At 33.8% G+C, this 27,508-nt stretch overlaps 1 protein-coding gene across 10 annotated transcripts in view; it reads left to right on the top strand.

Moving 5' to 3' along the window:
• EPHA5 (EPH receptor A5) overlaps positions 1–27,508 on the top strand; it is a 522,081-nt gene that overhangs the window by 407,750 nt on the left and 86,823 nt on the right. For 6 of the 10 annotated variants that reach the window (XM_043970532.1, XM_043970527.1, XM_043970529.1 and 3 more), the window contains one exon: positions 21,043–21,148. In XM_043970532.1, coding sequence (XP_043826467.1) covers positions 21,043–21,148 — 106 coding nt within the window. The remainder of the gene's footprint in view (positions 1–21,042; positions 21,149–27,508) is intronic. The other 4 variants (XM_043970528.1, XM_043970530.1, XM_043970536.1 and 1 more) reach the window with 1 other exon arrangement.

Genomic DNA, 27,508 nt, shown 5'->3' with positions numbered 1-27,508 from the left:
GAGAATAAAATATTAAACCAAGAGAATCCAACCTCAACATTTGTCAAAAGCCGTTCCCTCGGCCATACCTTGACTTCATGCATGTCTCCCCTCATGTGACAGTTAAGTGTCTGCTCTTGCATGTATTCCTCTTGTGATTGGATGGCATCTGATAACTCAGAATAAAGGCAATTAATGTCTTAAATGATAAGTTCCCATAATCCAAGTCTCATATGGATTTAAAATTGAGGATAATAAATGATTGCAAAAAATGTGAATACATCTTGACTCAGAATACAATATATAATTATGCAACAATTTCAAATAATACCCCTTTTTTTACTTAGTATACAATTACTTTTTTGAAAAATCAGAACATATTTAAATACAAGTTAAAGCACAACAGAATCTCAAAGAAAACTTTTTTTTTGAAAAAAGAAAACTTTTACAAATGTTCCCCTCTTTTTTTTTTTTGGAATATGCTTATCAAAAATAATACTTCTAGAATCAATTTATACTTGCCATGGCAAACAATTTGCCAGGGAAATGCTTTAAAGAGTTTGATCAAATAATCAGTTGAGAAAAAATAGCAAAAACAAATAACTCAGAATATGGGAGCACAATACTCCTAGAATTAACATTGTATTATGAAATCAAAACCATCTTGCAATGTTTCAAAATTAGATAGACAAATGAATAGAAGAAAATACACATGGAACAATAAAAGACAATGAAATTCAAACTAAGGAAATCTAAATGAATATGAACTTAATATTAACAAGAGTATTATAAAATATAAACCTGATCACATGACTATAAAAAGCTTTTACAAATATTCTCCTTGTTTTAAAAACTAAGTATAAAACACAATCTCAAAAGCAGGAAAATCTCTACGAAAATAAACCCATACCATTAATTTCAAAATGTATATGTAATAGCATAGAAATCCTATGTAACCTCTGAACTGACATTAATACTCTGAATGAATTCAGAACACTTTTGATTCCGATATCTAAAATCCCCAATACTCATATCAATACCTTGCTGCTTACTTCTACATTTCTGTAAAATATATACCCTTCCATGGCAAAAGAAGCAGAGTCTTGAACTATGTTGATTGTCATTCTTATTCAGCTTAAGTTTTTCTTCTTTAACCCCTCTATATTGTCTGTCGGGCTTTTCACCATACAAATGCTTTATAAGATTACTAATTAAAGACAAAAGCAGCTTAGCAAAATTATGAACAAAATGAGCATATCTGGAATTTAAAGAGTTTTCTAAGATTGTCTCAAAAGCACAGCCAGGCCAGGGAAGGGCTGAGCCTGAAGCTGCAAATGCAGGTAGAAAAAGTTGAGCATGCGCATCAGATCTCTGGACTTCCCAGGCAGGGGAAGCTATGGGCTTGGCCATAGGAGGAGTAGAGGGTGGGGTCTGGAGAGGAGGGGAGGGACCAGCGCAATTTGAATCAGACTTGATTTTGAACTCAGGCCCGGATTCCTCTTCCCCCACTTTGCCTCTAGGTGCTAGGGGATTAAAAGCTTCCAGAGGGTGGGTCGTTGCCTCCAGGCATGCAAAATTAGAGCAACAATTAGTGTTAGAACTGGGAAAAGCTGCAGGAATCTCTTCAGGTTTCTCTGAAAAAGCATGGTTGGGAGAGGGGGAGATATTTCTTTGTGGGAGTACATTGCTGGCTCTTCTAACAAAAATAAAAAGAAAAATAGAAAATCCACAAAAACAAAGCATTAACATGATCTTATCTCCCATTTGTCTGGTTAAACAGACTAAAATCAAAAATAGGATAATTAGGGAGTTTAAAAGGTCCATTCGAAAAAAATTAAAGGAAAACACAGCCAGTGCACCAGTACTTAGCAGTTAAAGGGAGAGGGAGGGGAAATTTCTTACCCAACTAGAAGATCAGAAGAAGACTGAGGTTTACCTTTCCTCTTCGTGGTCAGCCATCTGTTAAGGGCTAAAATTCTAGCTAAACTGTCTAAAATATCTAATGAGTGATCGCCAATAAATTATAAGCTTTAGCAAGAGTTAGACTTTTAAGCATTTATTAAGGAGAATAAGAATTTGGTAAAGAGAGAGAGAAAGGCCTAGATTCCTATCTATTAAAGGGAGAGCACATTTCTAGCTCCGCTCTCCACCAGAGTCCAAAGGAAAAGAGCCCCAGAGTCAGCGCCAGTCTCTTCCTTCCTCCTCCCACTAGTCTGCGTCACTTCCTCCCCGCCAAAGAAAAGACTCCTGGTCTTGCCCTCAAAGACCTTCGCTTCATGGGCAGAACTCTTCTACAGTAAGTATCCAGCAGGTGGCATCATTCCAATCGTTACAGTAGCAAAAGAATCTCTTCTGTAAGCCCAAAAGAATTTACCTTAGTGACCAATACCTAGTACATTGAAATACTGGTTGTTTGAATGATTGATTCATACCATCATGATCTGTTGATTGTCCAAAAATATACTTTAAGAAGTATTTATATATTTAAATTTCCTAAAGTCAGATTATATCCTTTAAAGGGACACAAATCTGTGTTTAAAAGAATGGAGTTTTTTTTTTTTTCCATCTAACGAATTTTAATACAAATAATATATTAGGAAATTTTGTGGAAGGTTGTGAGAGGTTGAGATAGTAATGTCACAAAAGTGTAATGATCCAAATGTTAATGTAAGAAGCATTTTATATCTAATTTCTTTCTTTCTTTCTTCCTTCCTTTCTTTCTTTCCTTCTTTCCTTCTTTCTTTTTCTTTCAACATTTATTTAATTTTATTTTTTTCCAGTTACATGTCCTTCACAATTGCTCATTGAACAATACTGCTGTCACTATGTACAATGTCTTCTGAGTTCTCACTTCCACCACAACCATATACCACAGCTTTTTCGGTCTTTCCTCAATTGATGGACATTCCCTTGATTCACAATTCTTAGCCATCACAAAGAATTGCTATGAATATATTTTTTGTACAATTTTTCCCCTTTTTTTATTTTCATGATTACTATTGTTAACTGCATCCCTCCATCCTATTCCCTTCCCCATGATATTTACTCTATGATCTATCTTCTTTCACCCTATCCCTCTTCAAAAGGGATTTGCTTCTGTCAGTACCCTCCTCCAATCTGCCCTCCCTTCTTTTGTCCCTCTCTCTTTATCAGCTTCCTCCTATTTACCTGCAGGGTTAGATAGATTACTCCACCCAATTGAGTGTGTATGTTATTCCCTCCTTGAGCCAATTCTGATAAATTTTAGGTTTATTTATTGCCCAGATTAAATAGATTACTCCACCCAGTTGTGTATGTGTGTTAATCCTGCCTTGAGGCAACTCTGATGAATTTAAGATCTTTGAGCCTATTCTAATGAGTGTAAAATTCACTTACTGCCCTGCTCCCCACCCCCCATCTCTTTCCCTCAGCCCAAAATAATTCCTTACACAGGGGAAGTCAATTGAATATTTAATGAATGGATGAGTGGATAAGTAGATGAATGAATTACCTAGTCTTTTCCACCCCTGTGTGTTAAATTTAAGGTATTTTTTAAACAAAAGGCTAAGGGAAGGGGGGCAAAATATCAGAGGGAAGAAAGACTCAGCTGGACCCTTCTAACATACTTTGTCAAATGACTTGAAAATAACAGATCAATAAAATTCTGGAGATACAAAGGTAACAATAGACCAGAGAGACTATTTTCAGCTCAAGACAACATGGTAGGTTAGAAAGAGACTTCTATGATATGGAAAGGAGCCTAGCCTAGAGCTAGCCTGGGAACTCGCGATCCAGAGATAGTAAGGGGGGCCTGGCAACTGGTTAGAAGGAGATTGTAGAGTATACCTGTGCTAGCAGTAGTTGAAGAATCACATGCTTGTTTAACAATTCCATTATCTTTACCCAATTCTGAATCATAAGTCAAGGACAATTTTAGTCAAGAGGGCATTGGAGCCCAGAGTAACAGTGTAATTTTTACCCCAGTGCATAAGGGAGCCTCAGGAGCAGTATCACTTCTGGTCCCAAGGTAGGAAGGTGTCCGAACAGTATCAATTGCTGTCCCATGGGATCTGGCTCTATTCCTGGGTATGTTCCAGAGTGGTGAAAAAAGGAGCATTGGCCATACCTCTCCACAGCTCACACCACCTTGCAAGCACCAAAAACTTAAAAAGCCCCAGAATTAGCTCTAACAAGAGCCTTGAGAAAAAGAACTGAAGCTTAGGACATTAAACTAGCCCAAACCCTAAACCATGAACAGGGCCCAAATTTTCCATATTGTTCAAAGTCAAGGAACATGATGGAAAAATGTACAAACAACAACAAATTCCTGAACATAAGAGGCTACTAGGTAAGATGGAAGATCAAGATATAGGCTTAAAAAAAAAGGCAATGAAGTCAGTATAAGCAAAGCCTCTAAGAAAAATTATGAATTGGATATAAGCCCAACAAGAATTGCAAGAAAGCTAAAAAATATTATTTCCAAAACCAAATATGAATGTTAGATGGGAAATAGATAAAGACATGAAAGCAAAGGGGAAAAATAGCAAAAAAAGAACAATTAATACCTTGGTGAAAGAAGAACACACGTATTTATGAAAATAATACCTTAAAAACAAAATTGGCCATACGAAAAAAAAAAGATGCAAAAGCTCAATGATTCCTTATAAAGTAGAATTGGGCAAGTGGAAACTAATGACTCTATGAAGAATCAAGATACAATAAAATAGTCAAAATAAGAATAAAAAAAGTATAACTATCTTATTGGGGAAAAAACTGTCTTGGAAAATAGACTCAGGAAAGATAATTTAAGAAATATTGGCTTACCTGAAAGTCATGAAAGAAAGAGCCTGGACATCATATTTCAAGAAAATATCAAGAAAAAAATAGCCCAATATCATAGAACCATATAGTAAAATAAAAGTTGAAAGAATCCAATTATCACCACCTGAAACACATCTTAAAGTGAAATCTCCTAGTAATATTATATTCAAATTTTAGAACTCCCAAGTCAAAGAGCAAGAAAGAAATCAATACTATAGATCCACAATCAGGATTGGGCTTGGGATATGATATTCCAAAAGGCAAATGAACTGGGATTACAACCAAGAATAACGTACCCTGAAAAATTGAGTATAATCCTTTCTTGGAAAAATGGGAATTTCATGAAAGTACTTTTAAGCATTGCTGATGGGAAAAAATAGAAATAAATAGAAAATTTGACTTTCAAATATGAAACTCAAAAAATCAAAAAAGGTAATCATTAAAAATGAATCATAAATTTCTCTGTGCATATTTCTACATGGGAAGATAATATATGTATGTTTTTCTTGGAATTTTATCATCGTTATGAGAGTTAGGAGAATTCTACTTAGAAAAAGTGTGTGAAAGTGGGTCAATTAAGTTAGGCTTTTTTATAAAAATATAAGTGAGAAAGAGGCATGCCAGATTTATATATGTATGTATATGTATCTATGTATCTATGTATATAAACACGCATACACACACTCAATAAATCTGGCTTACACAACTGGCCAGTGAAGGGGGAGGGAATCATATAATTTGGTGAGGTGGGATTTATTCCAAGAAGACAAAGATAGTTCAATATTTGGAAAGTCATAAGCATAATTGATCATAAATGATGACATTATGTCAATGATGCAGAAAAATCCTTTGATAACACACAATATCATTCCACATAAAAAGTACTAGGAAACATAGGAATCAATGGAGTCTTTCTTGAAATAACAATTAGTATCTATCTAAACCAAGATCAAGTATTATCTCAAATAAGAATAAACTTGAAATCTTCCTAATAAGACAATAAGGGAAGGATGTCCATTATCACCACGATCAGGGAATATTTTATTAGAAATGCTAGTTCTAGCAATAACACAAAAATTATTGAAGGAATTAAAATAGTCAATGTGGAAACAATTACAGATGATATGATGACATATTTAGAGAACTCTAGACAATGAAAAAAAAAACTTTTTGAAACAACATTTTTTTTAAGGAGTGACGGAGGAATTCCATTTAGAATAAGTGCAGATAATATAAAATGCTTGGAAATCTCTCTGCTAAGGTAAACATACACATTATATGAACACAATTACAAAATACTTTTTTTTATTAAAAATTATTTTACTGGGGGCGGCTAGGTGGTGAAGTGGATAAAGCACCAGCCCTGGATTCAGGAGTTCCTGAGTTCAAATCCGGCCTCAGACACTTGACACTTACTGGCTGTGTGACCCTGGGCAAGTCACTTAACACCCATTGCCCTGCAAAAAAAAAAAAAAAATTACTGTTTTTTCCAGTTACATGTAAAGATACTTCTCAGCATTTGTTTATACAAGCTTTCCAATTTCAAATTTTTCTCCCTATCTCCCTCCCCTCTTTCCCCCCCTCCCCTAGACAGCAGGTAATCTGAAATAGGTGTATATATATATATATATATATATATATATATATATATATAACATTAAACATATTTCTGCATTAGTCATGCCAAAGGAGAAGAATCAGAGCAATGAGGAAAAAAACTCAAAATAGAAAAACAACTGCACCAAAACCAAAAGAAATAGCATACTTCAATCAGTATCCATACTCCACAGTTCTTTTTTTTTTTTTCTGGCTTTGGAAATCCCCTTCTATCATGAGTCCCCTGATACTCTCCTGTACCATTGCATTGGTGAGAAGAATCTAGTCCGTCACAGTTGATCAACACACAAGGTTTATGATACTGTATACAATGTACTTCCGGTTCTGCTCATCTCACTCATCATCAGTTCATGCAAGTCCTTCCAGGTTTCTCTGAACTCCTCCTGCTCATTGTTTCTTTTCTTTTCTTTTTTTTTTTTTTGTGGGGCAATAAGGGTCAAGTGACTTGCCCAGGTTCACACAGCTAGTGTCAATTGTCTAAGGTCGGATTTGAACTCAGATCCTTTTGAATCCAGGGCTGGTGCTTTATCCACTGTGCCACCTAGCTGCCCCCCCTGCTCATTGTTTCTTACAGCACAATAGAATTCTATTACATTCATATACCACAACTTGTTCAGACATTACCCAGTTGATGGGCAACCCCTCAATTTCAAATTCCTTGCCACCACAAAGAGAACAGCTATAAATATTTTTTACATGTGGGTCCTTTTCCCTTTTCCATGATCTCCCTGGGAAAAAGATCCAAAAGTGGAATTGTTGGGTCAAAGGGTATGCACAGCTTTATAGCACTTTGGCCATCATTCCAGATTGCTCTCCAGAATGGTTGGATCAGTTCACAGCTCCAATAACAATGCATTAGTGTTCTAATTTTCCCACTTCTCCAACATTTATTATTTTCCTTTTTTTTCATATTAGCTAATCTGATGGGTGTCAGGTGGTACCTCAGAGTTGTTTTAATTTGCATGTCTCTAATCAATAGTGATTTAGAGCATTTTTTCATATGGGAATAGATAGCTTTGGTTTCTTCATCAGAAAACTGCCTGTTCATATCCTTTGACCATTTCTCAATTGGGGAATGACTTGGATTCATATAAATTTGATTTAGTTCCCTATATATTTTAGAAATGAGACCTTTATAAGAAGTACTGGCCATAAAAGTTATTTCCCAGCTTTCTGCATCCCTTCTAATATTGGATGCATTGCTTCTGTTTGTACAAAACCTTTTTAATTTAATGTAATAAAAATCATCCATTTTGCATTTCATAATATTCCCTATCTCTTGTTTGTTCCTAAACTGTTCTCCTTTCCAAAGATCTGAAAGGTAGACTATTCCTTCCTCTCCTAATTTATCTATGGTATCACCTCTTATGTCTAAATCATGAACCCATTTTGATCTTATTTTAGTATAAGGTATAAGATGTTGATCTATGCCTAATTTCTGCCATACTATCTTCCAGTTTTCCCAGCAGTTTTTGTCAAATACTGAGTTCCTATCCCAGAAGCCAGAGTCTTTGGGTTTATCAAACACTACATTACTAATGTCATTTACTACTGTGTCTCCTGTGCCTAGCCTGTTCCATTGATTCTCCACTCTATTTCTTAGCCAGTACTAGATAGTTTTGATGATGGCTGCTTTATAGTAAAGCTCTAGATTTGGTACAGCTAACCCACCTTCCTGTGCATTTTTTTTTTCATTATTTCCCTTGATATTCTTGACTTTTTGTTTTTCCAGATGAATTTTGTTATTATTTTTTCTAGCTCTATAAAATAATTTTAGGTAGTCTGATTGGTATGGCACTGAATAAGTAAATTGATTTAGGTAGAATTGTCATTTTTACTATATTAGCTCTGCCTATCCATGAGCAATTGATATCTTTCCAATTATTTAGACCTGATTTGATTTGTGTGAGGAGTGTTTGGTAGTTGTGTTCATAGAGTTCCTGGGTTTGTCTTGGCAAGTAGACTCCCAAGTATTTTATATTATCTACTGTCACTTTAAATGGAATTTCTCTTTCTATCTCTTGCTGTTGGACTTCGTTGGTCATGTATAGAAATGCTGATGATTTATGTGGATTTATTTTATATCCTGCTACTTTGCTAAAGTTGTTAATTGTTTAAAGTAATTTTTGAGTTGATTCTCTAGGATTCTCTACATATACCATCTTATCATCTGCCAAGAGTGATAGTTTTGTTTCCTCCTTGCCTATTCTAATTCCTTTAATTCCTTTTTCTTCTCTGATTGCTAATGTTAACATTTCTAGTACAATATTGAATAATAGAGGTGATAATGGACATCCATGTTTCACCCCTGATCTTTTTGGGAAGTCCTCTAACTTATTTCCATTACATATAATGCTTGCAGATGGGTTTAGGTTATTACTGATCATTATACTTCTTATTATACTTATTATACTGCTTATTATTTTAAGGAAAGCTCCACGTATTCCTAAACTCTCTAGTGTTTTCATTAGGAATGGGTGCTCTATTTTGTCTAAAGCTTTCTCTGCATCTATTGAGATAATCATATGATTTTGGATAATTTTCTTATTGATATGGTTGATTATATTAATATTTTTCCTAATGTTGAACCAACCCTGCATTCCTGGTACAAATCCCACCTGGTCATAGTGTATTATACTGGTGATCACTTGCTGTAATCTCCTTGCTAATATCTTATTTAAGATTTTTGCACCAATATACATTAGGGAAATTGGTCTATAATTTTCTTTCCCTGTTTTTGCTTTGCCTGGTTATGGTATCACCACCATATTTGTGCCATAAAACTAATTTGGTAGCCCTCCTTCTTAACCTATTTTTCCAAATAATTTGTATAATATTGGAATTAATTGTTCTTTAAATGTTTAGTAGAATTCACCTGTAAACCCATCTGGCCCTGGGGATTTTCTCTTAGGGAGTTCATTAATGGCTTGTTCAATTTCTTTTTTCTAATATGGACTTATTTAAGGATTTTATTTCCTCTTTAGTTAACCTGGGCAGTTTGTATTTTTGTAAATATTTATCCACTTCATTTAGATTGTCAAATTTATTGGCATACAGTTGGGCAAAATAATTCCTAATTATTGATTTAATTTCCACTTCATTGGTGGTAGCATCACTCCTTTCATTTGTGATACTGGTAATTTGGTTTTCTTCTTTCTTTTTTAAAACCAAATTAACAAATATTTTATCTATTTTATTGATTTTTCATAAAACCAGCTCTTAGTTTTATTGACTAAATCTATAGTTTTCTTGCTTTCAATTTTATTAATTTCTCCTTTAATTTTCAGGATCTCTAGATTAGTATCTAATTGGGGATTTCTCATTTGTTCTTTTTCTAGCTTCTTAAGTTGCATGCCCAATTCATTTATCTCCTCTTTCTCTTTTTTATACATGTAAGCAGTTAGAGCTATCAATTTTCCCCTAAGAACTGCTTTGGCTGCATCCCATAGATTTTGGTATGTTGTCTCATTATTGTCATTCTCTTGGATAAAGTTATTGATTGTTTCTATGATTTGTTGTTTGACCCATTCATTCTTTAGAATGAAATTATTTAGTTTCCAATTGATTTTCAGTCTACTTTTCCCTGGCTCCTTCTTACATGTAATTTTTATTGCATCATGATGTGCAAAGGATGCATTTACTATTTCTGCCTTTCTACATTTGACTATGATGTTTTTGTGCCCTAATACATGGTCAATTTTTGAAAATGTGCCATGTACTGCTGAGAAAAAGGTCTATTCCTTTCTATCCCCATTCAGTTTTCTCCAGACATCTATCATGTCTAACTTTTCTAGTATTCTCTTCACCTCTTTCACTTCTTTCTTATTTATTTTTTGGCTAGATTTATCTAATTCTGACAGGGGAAGATTCAGATCCCCCACTAGTATGGTATTACTAATTCCTCTTGCAACTCATTTAACTTCTCCTTTAAGAATTTGGATGCTATACCACTTGGCACATACATACTTAATATTGATATTGCTTCATTGTCTATAGTGCCTTTTAGCAAGATGTAATTTCTTTCCTTATTTCTTTTAATGACATCTATTTTTGCCCATGCTTTGTCTGAGGTAATGATTGCTACCCCTGCTTTTTTTACTTTAGCTGAAGCATAATATATTCTGCTCTAGCCTTTTACCTTTACTCTGTGTGTATCTCTCTGCTTCAAATATGTTTCTTGTAAACAGCATATTGTAGGATTCTTTTTTTTATCCACTCTGCAATTTGCTTCTGTTTTATAGCAGAGTTCATCCCATTCACATTCACAGTTATTATTACTGTCTATTCCCCTCCATTCTATTTACCCCCTTTGTACTTTTCCCCCCTTCTTTCCCCCTATTCCTCCTCACTGACAGTTTGCTTCTTACCACTGCCTCCCCCAATCTGCCCTCCCTTTCCTTTACCCTTTTCTCCCTTGCTTTTGCCCTCCTTTCTATCAGTCCTCCTCCCTTCCCATTCCCCTTTTACTTCCCTAAAGAATAAGCTACGATTCTTTATCCAAATGAACGTATATGTTTTTCCCTCTTTTAATCAAATCTAATGAGAGTAGGATTGAAACAATGTTCACCCCTCCCTTCTTTCCCTCTCTTGTAATAGGTCTTTTTTCACCTCTTCATAGGAGGTATTTCACCTCATTCCACCTCCCCTTTCCTCTTCTCCCTATAAACTCCCTTTTTAACCCCGTAGTTTCCTTTATGTCATCACATCAAAGTCAATTTATATTTATACCCTCTGTGTATAATCTTTTTGTCTGCCCAAATACATATACAGTTCTCGAGAGTTATAAGTATTATCTTCCCATGTAGGGATGTAAACAGTTTAACCTAATTGAGTAACTTTATTTCCCCCTGTTTATCTTTTTAAACTTCTCTTGGGTCTTGTATGTTAAGATCAAATTTTCTATTCAGTTGTGGTCTTTTCGTCAGGAAACCTTGAACGTCTCCAATGTCATTGAATATCCATCTATTTTATCCCTGAAAGAGAATGCTTAGTTTTGGTGGGTAATAGATACTTGGCTACAATCCAAGCATTTGCCTTCTGGAATATCATATTCCAAGCCTTGCAATTCTTTAATGTTGAAGCTGCTAGGTCCTGAGCAATCCTGACCATGGCTCCATGATATTTAAATTGCTTCTTTCTGACTGCTTGGAGTATTTTCTCCTTCACCTGATAATTTTGTAATTTGGCTACAATATTCGTTGGAGTTTTCCTTTTGGGGTCTCTTTCAGGAGGTGATCTGTGGATTCTTTCAAAGATGATTTTATCCTCTGATTCTATAATATCAGGGAAGTTCTCCTTAATAATTTCCTGAAATATGGTGTCTAGATTCTTTTCCTGATCATAGCTTTCATGCAGTCCAATGATTCTCAAATTGTTTCCCTTGGATCTGTTTTCCAAAGAGGTATTTCACAGTTTCTTCTATTTTTTCATTATTTTGATTCTTCTTGACTGATTCCTGGTGTCTCATGGACTCATTATCTTCAAACTGTCCAATTTTAATTTTTAAGGTATTTTTTTCTACAATGAGATTATGTATCATTTTTTTTTCCATTTGGCCAAATGAATTTTTTAAGGCATTGTTTTCTTCAGTGAGATTATGTACCTTTTTTATACATTTTTTTTTTCAGTGAGGCATTTGGGGTTAAGTGACTTGCCCAGAGTCACACAGCTAGTAAGTGTTAAGTGTCTGAGGCCGGATTTGAGCCCAGGTACTCCTGAATCCAGGGCCGGTGCTCTATCCACTGTGCCATCTAGCTGCCCCTTATGCTCCTTTTTTTTTTTTTTCCATTTGGCCAGATGAATTTTTTTAAGGAATTTTTTCTTCAATCTTTGTGTTTCCTTTTCCAAGCTGCTGATTCTTTTTTTTCATAATTTTCTTGTGTTGCTTTAATTTCTCTCAATTGATTTTTAAAATCCTTTTTGAGCTCTTCCAAGAGGGCTTTTTGGTCTTGAGACTAATTCATCTTCCCTCTTGAGGCTTCACATGTAGGCAATTTGGGAGTATTGTCCTCATCTGAATTTGGGTTTGCCCCTTCCTTGTTGACACAGAAGCTCTCAATGGTGAGAAAAGGTTTTTGCTTCTTAGTCTTACTGCAGCTTATTTTTTTTAATTTTTAATTTTATTAAAGTTGAGGTCTCCTCCAGGGGCAACGGGGTCCCTGTTTCAAGCTTCTTGTGCTGGGATATAGGGGCTGGGTCACTTTCTCTCTACACTGAGGCCTCTATGGCTTGTAGATTTTTCACTGCCCTGGACTTCCTGTCTGAGCATGCTGGGATCAGTAGACCTTGCCCTGGACTTCCTGTCTCAGCACCCTGGAATCAGTAGACCTTGCCCTGGACTTCTTCTCTGAGTGCGCTGGGATCAGTAGGCCTTCTGGCACCTGTCTTGTGGGTGTCCCTACAGCTGGCAACCTGCTCTCTTGGCTGGTGCGTTGGGTTTTGCCACTGTTCTGCTGCACCACCAGCTTGTTGTGCCAGGATCCAACGGCCTCAGTTGCTCAGCTGTGGCCCACAGCTTCCTGCTGACTTGCCTGAACCCTCTCCTGCACACTGTGCTGCGGTGAGTTGAGCCTCCCTTTTGCCTGAGTGAGACCGACCTTTCCTGAAGTCTTCTTCATTATGTCTGGTGGGAAGACTGTTTCTAGGTCTCTTTGCAGTTTCTGTATTTTTTCAGAATCTGTCTAGAGGCTTGATTTAATGTACTTTTTGAGGAAACAGAAGGAGAGTTCACATAATTTGCTGGCTACTCTCCACCATCTTGGCTCTGTCCCCCACAAAACACTTTTAACAAAAATAAAGCAGATCTAAACAACTGTAAAAAATAATTTTTGTTCATGGGTAGGCTAAAGCAATATAACAAAAATGACAATTCTAGCTAAGTTAATTTACTTATTCAGTAACATATAAATCAGACTATCAAAGAATATTTTATAAAGGGAGAAAAAAATCATTTGGAAGAACAAAAAGTGTTTATGTACATATGCATGTATGTATGCATGTAAGTAAGATTTTATACACACATGTGGGGTTATGTATGCGTATATATGCATCTATTTGTATGTATGTGTTTATGTATATATGGAATTGATGAAAATAAATGGTCATGGATGAGAAAAAGCAGTTTTCAAAAGAAGAAAGGGGAGATATCAGTAGTCACAGGAACAATGCTCTAAATGAATACTGATTTAAGAAATGCAAATTAAAATAACTCTGAGATACCACCTCCCACCTATCAGACTGGCTAAAATGACAGAAAAGGAAAAGGAAAAATGCTGGAGTGGATGTGGCAATATTGGAACATTAATTCACTGGTTTTAGAGTTGTGAAATAGGTTACCCATTCTGGAAAACAATTTGGAAATAAAGGGTTATAAAGTTGTGTATACCCTTTGATCCATCAATACCACTACAAAGTCTGTATCCTAAAGAGTTCAAAGAAAAGAGAAAAGCACCTATTTCTAGAAAAATATTTATATTAGCTGCCTTGTGGTGGCAAAGATCTGGTAATCGAGGGAATGCCCTTCAGTAGAGGAATGGTTGAACCAGTTGTGGTATATGAGTGTGATGGAATACTGTTGTGCTATAAGAAATGAAAAGTAGGATGGGAAGATATACATGAAGCCACCCAAAATGAATTGAAAAGAACCAAGAGAATAATGCATACAGTAAAAGTCATATTGCAGAGATGATTGACTATGAAAGACTTAGTTACTCTTATCAAGACAAAGCCAAATGATTTATGATAAAACTGCTATCAACCTCCAGAGAAAGAACTAATGAACTCTGAATTCAGTTTGAAGCATACTTCTTTTTACTTTTGTATTTTTCTTGTTTTGGTTTGTTTTTGTTTTCTTTTACAATATAGCTAATATGGAAATATATTTGACATGACCTCACATATATAATTGAAGCAACATGCTTGCCTTCTCAAGGAAGGCAAAAAACTTGAGAAAGGAAGATAATTTAGAATGCAGTTTAAAAAAATAATTCTTGGGGCAGCTAGGTGGCCCAGTGAATAAAGCACCGGCCTTAGATTCAGGAGGACCTGAATTCAAATCTGGCCTCAGACACTTGACACTTACTAGCTGTGTGACCCTGGGCAAGTCACTTAACCCCCATAGCCCTGCAAAAAAAATAATAATTCTTAAAATTATTTACATGGAATTTGGAAATATTTAAGTAAATAAAAATGTTTTTTAAAGTTAAGAAATTACCCAGAATTTGCTGACATAGTGGTAAATATATATATATGACTACAGTATTGGAAAGAGAAGAAATATGAAAAAGCAGAGAAACTCTTGAGTAATTGTTATAACCAAAACTTTGAAATATAATTTAACACCCACCAAGTTGGCTAAAATGATAGAAGAGGAAAGTGACAAATTTTGGAGACAATATGGAAAAATTCAGACACCAATTCATTGTTGGTGAGATTGTGGAATGTTCCATCCATTGTGCAGAAGAATCTTGAATTATGCCCAAATAATTATTAAAGTATCTATACCCTTTGATCCAGTGGTACTACTGCTTGGTCTATTTCCAAAGATTATTAGGGGGAAAGGAACAGAATCTATATGTTCTAGAATTATTTACCAGTTCTCTTTTTGGTGGCAAAGAACTGGAAATTGCAAGGATGGATGACGATCAATTGGAGAATGGCTTATGAAGTTTGGGTGTATGATTGTGATGGAATACTAATGTGCTATGAGAAAAAAAATGTGCTCAATGATTTGAGAAAAGCATAGAAAGACTTAGATGAAATAATAAAAAGCAAAATGAACAGAAGCAAAAGAATACTTTTTATGGTAACAGCAATATTATTTTAAGAATGATGTTGAGCAAAAAAGTTATTTCATCTATTATAAATACCCAAATTAACTATATAAGACATATGAAGAAAGATGCTATTTCCAGAGAAAGAACTGATAAATAGAAGTGTATATATAGAATTTACATATATACATACATACACACTTATTTGTGTCTAATGGAGGAAGAAAAAAATATATGAAAATGTTGTTGCATATTTGAAAGAAACAGCAAGTTGTTTATAGTAGATTTGAAGTTTCATATATAATAATTTCTATTTTACTGTTATGAGAATGCTTGTTTTATTTCATAATTAAAAATAAAAATGAAGAACCAAAAATGCTGATGAGATTAACCTCTTTCCAACAAATACTATCTGTGAAAAATAGGTGAGAAATTTATGTTGCAGAAGGAATATTTTTCCTTATGATGCATATTTGTTAGAAGTTTTTTTTTTGTGGTTGTTTATTTTTCCTCAGTGAGTTAGGGAGAGAAGGTGAGAAAACAAGATTCCTCTTCATTGTTTAAAAAAATAGAGAGCTAACAGGGTGCTAAAGAATGCTGCATGATTTCTGAGAATGTCTCTATATTGTTTTATTTAACTATTTTGTTAAGTTAAAAAGAGACTACTTTCAAAGTAGGTATAATCTTTGTCTCTATGTATGGATTACATATGATAATTATATGTTGTCTAATATGTATATGATAATTATATGAGATATGAGAGATAATTAAAGCTAAATTAAAATGAAATAAGCAGAATTATGAAAATTACAAAGACAAAGAATGAAAAAAATCCTATTCTCAAAGAGCTTATATTTTCCCAGTGAAGACAGGACTTCATAAGATTAACACAAATGCCAAAGATGTCTATAAAGCAAAGAAGGCCACCAAAACCTAGTTCTAATGTAATTTCATCTGTATGTCCTTCTGTACTTCCTTTCAGTAATGATCTCCCTCTGTTGACCTTAAGTACTACACTTTTCTCTCCTCTACACTTCTAATGCACTTATCATGTATGATTGTATATTATAGGTGTCAGTGTCTTGTACATCATGTTGTTTTTTGTTTTTTTTTTTAGTGAGGCAATTGGGGTTAAGTGACTTGCCCAGGGTCACACAGCTAGTAAGTGTTAAGTGTCTGAGGCCGGATTTGAACTCAGGTACTCCTGACTTCAGGGCACTGTGCCACCTAGCTGCCCTTGTACATCATGTTTAATAATTATGTCTTATTTTTTGAGAAAAACCAAAGGTGGTAGGTGATATATACTGTCAGATCATTCATTTTTCAGTACCTAAAAGTATGTGACAAAACCACTCTAACTCCAAAATAATTTTCTGAAAGTATTCTAATGCAAATCACAGCATATAATAAAAATAGTCAAAACAAATCTTGGAGTAGAAGTGGAAGAATTAAATTTTTTAAAGTCTAATCTAATTAGTTTTCTACAACTTGTTAATGAGCATCAAGATTATTTTACAATGAATGAATAATTTGTACTAATCTTTTTTTTCTCTATGTCATCCTTTGCTAATGGTATACATGTAGAATAAACACCTAATTAGAGCAGTACTGATGACAAATGTAATTAGTTTTTAAAAGCATTCACTGATTTTTTTTTTTGCTTTTACCATGGTTCTGGATACTTAGTAACATTGCATCCTCAACTGTTATCTTTTCTTTCATACAATAAATACTGATTGATTTGTGTGCTGTTTCTTATAGGAAAGATGTTAGCATGATCTTGCCTCATTTATTCTAGTATGTGCTCCTGGCATCATCAATAATGTCATCAATTATGTTAGCAAACTTGCAGAAGCAGGATTTATTAGATGACTTTGGCCCCTCCTGTCTTGTCAAATTTTCACCAACAGATTACAATCTACCAGATGAAAATGTGGCTATATTTATTAACATTAATTTATTAAACAGTCAGAATATTCTTGTTTAGATATTTGTGCCCATATGTCTAACACAGATTACTGATCTGAGTAATTTAAGTAATTTAAAGTACACCAATTTCACTATTTCCATTCTGGGAAAGGATTTGGAACTTAAAAAAAAATAATTTCTTATGATGAAGAATGTCATTTTCTCAGTTTTAAGAATGCAAATAATGCATCTGAAACCATGAACACACTGTATTTTGGGGGACCCAAATTGGTTTCTTCTACTTTTGTCCCCCCAATGCATTTATTTCTTCTGCTTCTTATATTGGAAATTAACATAGATTGCCTTGAATTGCTATTTATATAATTTAAGTGTTTGAGTTTGTTTTTTTCTGTCCAATAACATATGTTTAAATAATTTGAAACCTTAAAATGATATCTGTTAGCTGTCATCTTCATCTCCCAACTTAGTTCTGAAATCCTAAAGATCAGGCATAGATTTTCATAGAAGCGTGAATGTACATGTGTATTTATGTTTATTCATATGTGTATTTGTATATGCACATATATGCATATGTTTTTGTATATTTGTGTTCATGCATATGTATGCAAATATTGATATATTCATATAAATAGAACATTTATACCATTGTGATATATTTCTTTTTTTAGGGATAGTGTGTTATTTACATTTCTATTTCCCCAGTATTTACCACTGTATATTCCACATTATAGATACTTATTTATTTTTACATAATGGATGAATGAAGAACACCTTAACCAAATAACTATTCATAAAATATAAATTTGCATATTATACTAGTTTTAAAGGATACATGATTGGTAATGGATTTTTACTTTTAATATTTCTAAGCATAACTAATTTTAGTTCTGGTTCATTCTGTTTTGAACACAGTTTTTATAAGAACTACTATTTGACATGCACCAGATGTTTATCAAGTGAATTAATTGTTTGTTCAGGTGAAATGGAATGTATTATGTATTTTAGTGTCATTTACCTGGCATTTCATTCTTCACTGTGTGCTGTCCTGCGATCATCTACTTCAAATATACCAAATTCACAGAAGGTCCAAATCATAGAAACATACTACAGTCCTTTATCCACTGTGTCACCTAGCTGTCTCTCCCCCCCCCCGCCCCCAATACATCATTTCATATATGTCTTTCCAGGCATTTTTGAAGTCATCCTGTTTGTCATTTCTTACTACACAGTAGTATTCCATCACCATATCACCATCATATACCACAGTTTGCTTAGCCATTCCCCAATTGATGGGCATACCTTTAATTTTCAATTTTTAGCCACTACAAAAAGTGCTGCTATAAATATTTTTGTACAATGAGATCTTTTTCTCTTTTGGGGGATGTCTTTGGGACATAAACATAGTAATGGATCAAATGGTATGCCCAATTCAATAGCACTTTGGGCATAATTCCAAATTGCTCTCCAGAATAGTTAGATCTTTTCACAACTCCACCAACATTGTATTAGCATCCCAGTTTTCCCACAATCCATCAAACAACCAATATTTTCCATTTTTGTTATATTTGCCCCTCTAATAAGTTGTTTTAATTTGAATTTCTCTGATCAATAATGATCTGGAGCATTTTTTCATATGATTATTGATAATTTTGATTTCTTTATCTGAAAACTATTCAAAACATTTGACCATTTATCAATTGAGGAATTGTATTTTTAAAATTTTGATGTAGCTCTTTATATATTTGAGAAATGAGACCTTTATCAGAGACATTTGTTTCAAAAATTCTTTCTCAGTTTTCTACTTGCCTTGTAATGTTGGTTACATTAGTTCTGTTTTTGCAAAAACTTTTTAATTTTATATAATGAAAATGATCTATTTTACATTTAATTTTATTCTCTATATCTTCTTTGGTCCTAAATTCTTCCTTTGTCCATAAATCTGAGAGACAATTCCAAAATCCTTTAATTTTCTTATGGTATCATCCTTTATGTATAAGTCAGGTACCCATTTTGACCTTTTTTAGTATACTGTGTGAGATGTTGTTCTATACCTAATTTCTTCCATGCTGTTTTCCAATTATCCCAATAGTTTTTGTTAAATAATGAGTTTTTGTTCCAAAAGCATGCACCTTTAGGTTTATCATATACCAGATAATTATTTCTTAAAGAGCTAACATCTCCAGTACCTTGAACAATTCTCTGTATCAAGTATTATATTTTAGTTTGTTTTGTTATACTCTTTAAAATCCCATGGTTTAATGAATAGTGAACTAGTATTAAAGCCAAGAGGACCTAAATTGAAGTGTTTGTTTCTGGCACACAATGGATATGTGGTCACCCTGGACAAGTCATTTAAGCTCATCCTGAATAACTTTATCTCTTTCTAAGAGCCCACATATTTCAAATAATGGGTTCTAGAGAGTTACTGGGAGTCATTATCAAACTTATCAACTCATCTTTTGGAGAATTTATATTGATTCATTTTGACAATGTGGGTTGTTGTGTTTTTTCCCCTCTAGTCTTAATGAACCTCATTCTTTCTTATTGATTTTTTTTCCAAAAGTCATCTTATCTCAATATATAATATCTACTAAGTTTTTTTTCAGAAAATTATGATATAATTTTTAGAGGTTTGGATTTTATTGAGGGCAGACTCTGTTACAGTCTCATCTTATTATAGGTTTCAAATCCCAGTTCATTCTTACACCCATCCTCATATGGAAGATTGTTCTCCAACTCCTCTGTTTGACGATGAAAGCTCTTCATAAAGCCTTTATATAATTTATGTCTTTCCATTCATGTTTCTGTCTATCCATACTGGTCCAATTGTTATTCCTCAAATGTAACATGGAATATTCTATCTTATGCCCTTGTATTTGTCATTACCAGATACCTGGAATATTCTGACCCTTCATCTCTACCTTTTAGATTCTATTGGTTTCTTCAAGGTTCAACTTACATTCCATCTTCTAAAATAAATGTTTCCTAGTCCCACACTCTTCAGCTGATAATTCATTGATTGGTCACATTGCCTTAATTTAAGTTGCTTATATTGTTTGATCCTCCAGAAATATGTTGTAAATTAATCTAATTTAAATTATGCTTTATATAGTTTTCCTTAGACTCTCTCTGTATGTGTGCATATATGTACTTATAGGTATATGTATGTTTATAGTTTAATATTTTAGGAGGATGTTAATCTCAAATACATTCACTCATTATACCTGGGCTGGATTTCAGAGTGTTTTTCCCCTCTTAATTATCAAAATAGCTATCCAGAGAATTTTGGACTTGAAAACTAACCATATTTTTTTTTTTGGTTTTGGTTTATTTTAAGGAGATTGTTTCTCATATGGGAGTATACTTTGCTTAAAAAATTTAAAAGTTACTTAAAGCAATCCCCCTTATTTAGATTACAAAATACTTGAATATAAGACACACTTTTCAAGACTTTATATGCTAATATATTTAATTTTTAAGATATATAAATTTGATTATTTTTGGTAAATATCATATAATGAATATCTACTTGTTCAGGATAGAGATAATATATGTAACATATAAAATGACTTTGTGACAGCCAGTTTTTTTTCTGAATTTCATCTATAAAACAAAATATTTTCCCAAAGGATTGCCATTTTCAATTGTTTATAAGTTCTGGTTTTTGAGAAAGGGTAGAGAAAAATGAAATACTTATAAGTACAAGTCTATTTTACTAAAAATTATTTAAAATATGAGTGTAGTCTTGCCTTTTCCCATCTATAAGGTATATGCAATAAAATCTGTTACCTAAAAGGGTTGTTGTTAATTTATGCAACATGTCTTCAAATCCTTAATATCCTATAAATGTCTATTATACTACTATTATTACAACTCTTTAAATGATACTTATTGTGATATTAACTACCATTTTAATTATAATCTTCACTCTCTGTATCTCTTTCAGCAGTTGCAGCTTCTAGCGATCAAAGCCAGATTCCTATAATTGCTGTATCTGTCACAGTGGGAGTCATTTTGCTGGCTGTCGTTATTGGTTTCCTCCTCAGTGGAAGGTAAGTGAGAAAGCTATGATCCTGACCTTTGCAGATAATCTTTTTCTTAACTTTGATCTAATCTGTTGTTGTTTTTTATCCCCCCTGAGAAACACATCCTGGTACAAACCATGTAAATGGCATAAAAATGGCTGACTTCAGCATATGGATATATTTTCCAGTTCTTTCTTTGGCCATGCACATCTATTTGTCAGTATGACAAGTTATTAATTCCTAAGTGTTCTATATTCAGAAAATAGTTCACCTGGATCAAATTGTCCTTTTGGCCTTAATGTGTTCAAGGTAACCAAATGTGACTTGTACTATTGAGGGGGAAAGATCAAGATTGTTTTTGTTTTAGAAGTGCGCCTGAGTAATTAGTTCACAATGAATGGAGTGTTCCATGGGATTGTGGCCTGTTAAAGGCAGCTACTGGTGTCTTAACAGGAACAGAAGAGATTAGCAATTATTCTAACATAACAAGCAGTCTACTCCTTGAAGCTGATTGACAAAATAGAGAACAGCTGGGTCACAGATGGTTTTCATGACTAAATTTACTTCAGATCACAAATGATTTCAACTGATCTCCATCAACATTGAGGTGCAGTGATTTTATGTGACTCTGATTTCATATTTATGTCTATTCAAGTTTTGTTTTTATTTTTTAAAAATATTATACCCTCCAATAAATTCTAGCGTATATTTGCTCTCATTCCAAATGATAGGTCAACACACAGGAAGATATTCCATACCATAATATATAAAATTTATCCATAATTTATAACCAAATGACTTTTAACTTCAATCAAGGCACTCAATAGGGTTAGTAAAGAACTAATTTCCTACTAGTAAAGTAGATAGTGTGGCATAGTAGAGTGATGAATATGGAGGCAAAGGATTTGACTCTGTTTTCCAAATCAGCTACCTGTATGAATTTGGGCAAAATAATATCTCTAAGTCTCAGCTTCCTGGCCTGTAAAATGAGAGGGTTGTAATAGATGAGCAATATGATCCTTTCTATCTCTGATCAGTCATATGACTGTGGTCCTTTCCCAACCATACACGTGTAGTAATTTTGTATTCCTATCAATGATCATCTATGATATAAGCTATACATTTGAAAAGAGTATGAAAATAGAGGCTTTATGAAGGTTAATCAAAGTCTCTTTATGGAAAAACTTAAAACTTATAAAAGTTGTTAGGTCCCCAGAAAACTCCTATTAGAGGATCAATATAAACAAGGATTTTTACTGTGGTACTCATTTACTTTTGACTGTTTGACCTCAATGGAAACACACAAATATGCATAATTTGACATTTTCAATATACTGAATCTCATAGGTAGCATAGATTAAATATTGCATATTCAAATTGCATTAGGAAGAAACAAATTTTATTCCTATTTAATTTACAAAATGTACTGTGTACTTAAGCTTAATAATACTCATTCATTTGTCTTTTGGAAACTCTTTTTTCTTCCTTCCTTCCTTCCTTCCTTCCTTCCTTCCTTCCTTCCTTCCTTCCTTCCTTCCTTCCTTCCTTCCTTCCTTCATCCTTCCTTCCTTCCTTTCTTTCTTCCTTTCTTTCTTCCTTTCTTTCTTCCTTTCTTTCTTTCTTTCTTTCTTTCTTTCTTTCTTTCTTTCTTTCTTTCTTTCTTTCTTTCTTTCTTTCTTTCTTTCTTTCTTTCTTTCTTTCTTTCTTTCTTCCCCAAGCTCAAGCTATTAGAAAGCAATCATAAAATATTACAGAAATACCCTTTCTCACTGTTGGGAAGTATTTCTTTGTATAGGTTATATAAGAATTATTCTTTTAGCTTCATGAAATCCAACCACAGACCATTCTGTTTAATTGTGTGAGAGAAACCACTCCACATATTGATCTTTTTTTTTTTCAGAGTACTGAATTTTTCACCTTCATCCAAATCAGGACAACAAATTTACAGGAAGTCCCCTTCCTTCATCCAGTGTCTAAGTGATTTGATGACCAAATTGGTTAAATTAAGGATGAGTGATAGTATCTCTCCCCAAAAGGAGTCACTATTGATTCCTGCAACAATTATTACCTAATCACAGGACCAAGCTTCTCTACTGCCTAGTCCTTCATTTTCTCACTAAAGTCTCTGCTAATCATTAACCAAGAAAATTGTTAATATTGAGGGCAAAGGCAAATATAGGGAAACATTGTCTTCTACACTCTTAATGGTAGAATAAATAGAACATGAAAATAGATTTTACATTTTAAAAGTCACTTTTGGTAGATTAAAGGAAGGTCCATCCAATTCCTTGTTTTGTCTCTATGTCATTGGAGGATATTTTTAGACAGAATAAAAAGAAATTCTTGTTCCCAATTGATAAATGAAGCTCTTTACATTCATTTTTCTGAACTGATTCTTTTAAAAATTTAGCTTAATTTTTTTTCTCTTGAAAAATTACCTTAATTTTTTTTCTTGTTTGGCCATTCAAGGAGATAGCTCTCCCTACCAAATCTGTTCAATTTTAGCCTGAGAAGTATTATCTTGATTGTATGATTTGAGGCCTCTTTACTTCCTTTCAGAGCATATTGTGAAAAGGCTCTTGTTTTGACCATATTTAATCTCTGTGCTGACTTTGCTGATGCCATACCACTGGGACCTCCATATTTGTGTGTTACAATATGGTCTGCCACTGGCTTGCACCATCAGGTTCCTATCATGAAACCTTTGCACTTTTGCCAGAGTCTTCTCCCTCAATTCCCATTGGAACAATGACTAGAATTCTAGGTAGAAATCTACTTTCTAACTGTTCACCTGTGCCTCCAGGGAGGTTATTCTCAGTGCTTTCTCTCCACCTCTGCTAATTTCTTTCCTCAATTGATTTTACTCCAGATAAAAATTTAGTTTTAAATTACTCTACCTTTCTTTCCCTTCTCTTCCATGTAAATTTATTATTTTATTCATGTATTTGGGTTCAGCCTTAAGATAGCAAGATGTATTGAAAACTCTATAGTACAGTACTTGGAATCTCAGTTTGTGGGTCACCTGTACCTCTACTTACTAGATTTATGTGTTATTGAGCAAGTTCCTAAATCAATCTGGAGTTCAATTTCCTCACATATAATATAGGGATAAAACTTATGCTGCTTCCCAAAACCTCAAAGGATTGTAGTGAGGAAGATATTCTGCAATCCCAAAATTACAATACAAATGTGAATGATAATAATTAAACTCATATGGAGATAAACACCTTCAGCTCTTGTTGTCTATTAACAGTATAAATTAGCTTATTGAATTAGTAGTTGTTACCTAGCAAGGCCTTAAGAGAATTTGAGATTGGGCAAATTTTATTCAGGAAGGATTAGAAGAAAAATTAAAAACACATTAGAAAGCCCAGTGATATTTGTAGGAGAGTAGACTTTGTGAGTTGGCACAGGGTCAAATTGGATAACTTAAGGTAACCTTCTTTCTGGGGAAAAGGGGGCAAGAAATGTCAAATAAAATAATAGTTGCAAAAAAAGAAATAAAACAATCTTTACCTACTGCAGCTCTATCAATCTATATCTATTTATCTTTCATCTATTTTTCTAATCCTCTCTGTCTCTTTGTCTTCATTGTTTTTCAGTGCTGTCCAAATCTTTGTGAATTAATTTGGGATTTTCTTTGCAAAAATATTTGACTACTTTGCCATTTCCTTTGCAACTCATTTTACATAGAGAAAACTGGGGTAAATAGTATTAAGTGATTTGCCCAGAGTCATGCAGCTAATAAGTGTCTGAAGCAGGACTTGAACTCAGCAAGATGAGTCTTCCTGACTCTAGGTCTTGTAATCTTTCCACTGTGAGAACTAGCTGCCCTTGTGTTTGTCTCAGTGCCTGGATTTTAAGTGTTATTTAATTCTCTATCACTTAGGATAGTTTAGTTTACTATATAAGTGTTTACCTGCCTTTGACAATTAATTAAAAAAAACCTTTTATTAGGTGAAATATAAAAAAGAACATGTTTTTCCCCTAGATATTTCCATTGCAAAGAAAAAAAAAAACAAGTTTTCATTCCTGACACTGTCATGAACAGATAAACAGTATAGTTTTATATGGCCTTTAATAAGATAATGAATGCATGCATGTATGTGTGTACACATGCATGTATTTGTTGTAGGTATATTAAAGTAGCAGAGACAAATATAAAGAACATGGCCCATTCTATATGATAGCTGAATTTGTGGTAAATTGCGTTCTTTTTCCTACTTTCTTTTACCACTCTATAAATATATTTGCCTTTACATTAGAATAAGATCTTACAAAATATATGTGCTTCTGTAAATATAAATAACTGGGTAGAAATAAAATGGTTTTTTCCTAGTTATAATATTTACAAATGGCTCAGTCCAAATTATTCTCACAATACATTTATGGCATAAACTGTGCTGATCCTTAGACTTTGCTGTTGATGATACCATGCACCTTCAGTAAGAACAGATCAAGGGCTTTTACTTTTATCTGAAATAATGTGACATGAAGATTTCATTTTATCATTCATGTATTAATGCATGGTTCAGAATTCTAAAGGGGCATTTGCAAAACAGAAGCATAATCTTCAAGCAATAACCCTGTACCTTCCTCTACTTAGCCACATTATTTAGTGTTTTCTCTCTATAAATACACTAACAGGAAACATGGCCTGCAATGATGATGCACAAATCCCATGGCACAGAAGTCACTGATACTGAGAGCCACATACCACAAAAATTAGAAATGAGAATGATAGCCTACCTCCCTCCTCCTAATGGAGAAAGATTTTCCCCCCATTGGTGATTCCTCTATATTATTTTTTCAATAACCACAGAATAGAGCTTGTTAAATTTAAAATCTAATATATTTTTCCATTCAGAATTTTTATCTGATGTTTCTTCATTATTTTCCTTTGCCTCACTTTATTCATTTATTCATGCCTTTTTTTCAGTACTTGACTCTTTGGGCATTTGAAAATTCATGGAGAAACCCAAAATTGGTGAAGTTAAAAACTCAAAGAATTGTGTGAAATATTTAAGGAAATAGTTTCAGAAAGCCATTCTCTTAAGCAGCAAAAATAAAAATGAGAGAAGAAAACACAGAGAAACAAATTAGTCTCTGGCTCACTAAATGCCCACACCCCTTTTACCTATCCAAGGTCAATATATAGACTAACCTGCAACAAAGGCCTAGGCCTGATGGCAACTAGGTGGCACAGTGGATAAAACTCTGGTCCTGGATTCAGGAGGACCTGAGTTCAAATGCAGACTCAGACACTTGACACTTACTAGCTGTGTGACCCCGGGCAAGTCACTTAACCCTCACTGCCCAGCAAAACAAAAAAACAAACAAACAAAAAACAAAGCCCTAGGCCTTTTCTTAGGTCTATGTGTCCAGGGCTTGCTTTTCTCACAAAAAGAAACACATTTCAAATTAATGAAGCTCAGCCATGGATCTTTTACAACTCTCCTCTAGAAAATTAGATGAGAATATCATTAACTATCATTATAGATGTGTGTGTGTGTGTGTGTGTGTGTGTGAGAGAGAGAGAGAGAGAGAGAGAGAGAGAGAGAGAGAGAGAGAGAGAGAGAGAGAGAGAGGGAGGGAGGGAGGGAGGGAGAGGGAGGGAGGGGGAGAGGCATAGGGAGGGATGCTAATAAATATCAAAGAAAGCATAGCTATAATATTTGGCAGTTATAAGGATTTTTATATTCATTGGTTAGTTGCTGTTGTTAGGTTAAAGCTGTCTTTTTATGCTTGATTTGAAAATGCATCATAGAATTTTATAATTAAAAAGTAACCTCAGTGCTCATCTAAACTGGACCCTTCATTTTAAAATAACACAGTAGAGTTGTGCCAGCACTTTCTCCACCATTTATGCAAAATGCTGCAGGCTTGGCTGGAAACAAAAGTTAGATTCCAAATAATGGAACTGATGCCCAATTAAGGGAAGTTACAAAGCCAACTAAATGGCAGAGCTGAGATTTTTATCCAGGATTTCTGATTCCAAATTCAGTGAAATTGTAACCCAAAATGGATATATGATTTGGTTAAGTTTATGCCATGATACTAGATAATCTGAAATGTGATGGCAATTGATCAGTAGAATGCATATAAGTATTGGATAGATAGCTTAAAGTTGAAAAGATATTTAATTTGTCTTTTACATTTTACATTCAAAATAGATTTAAATATGAATGATTGTTCACTGAAGAATGGTTACTCTTTCTCCTTAACATCTTTTAACAATAGATTAATATCCTTGGATATCTTTTGAAGTGGTGGTTTCTATATGATATTAATTCCTTGTATGGCATAATACCTTTGATTAAGCTTAGTGTGGTATCTCCAACCCAACCATTGCTGAAAATAGAGACATTTCAAAATAATGACCAAATT

Source organism: Dromiciops gliroides, chromosome 6, assembly GCF_019393635.1.
Source record: "Dromiciops gliroides isolate mDroGli1 chromosome 6, mDroGli1.pri, whole genome shotgun sequence".
In the NCBI taxonomy this organism is placed as follows: domain Eukaryota; kingdom Metazoa; phylum Chordata; class Mammalia; order Microbiotheria; family Microbiotheriidae; genus Dromiciops; species Dromiciops gliroides.
This window is presented reverse-complemented; position numbering and strand designations above follow the sequence as displayed.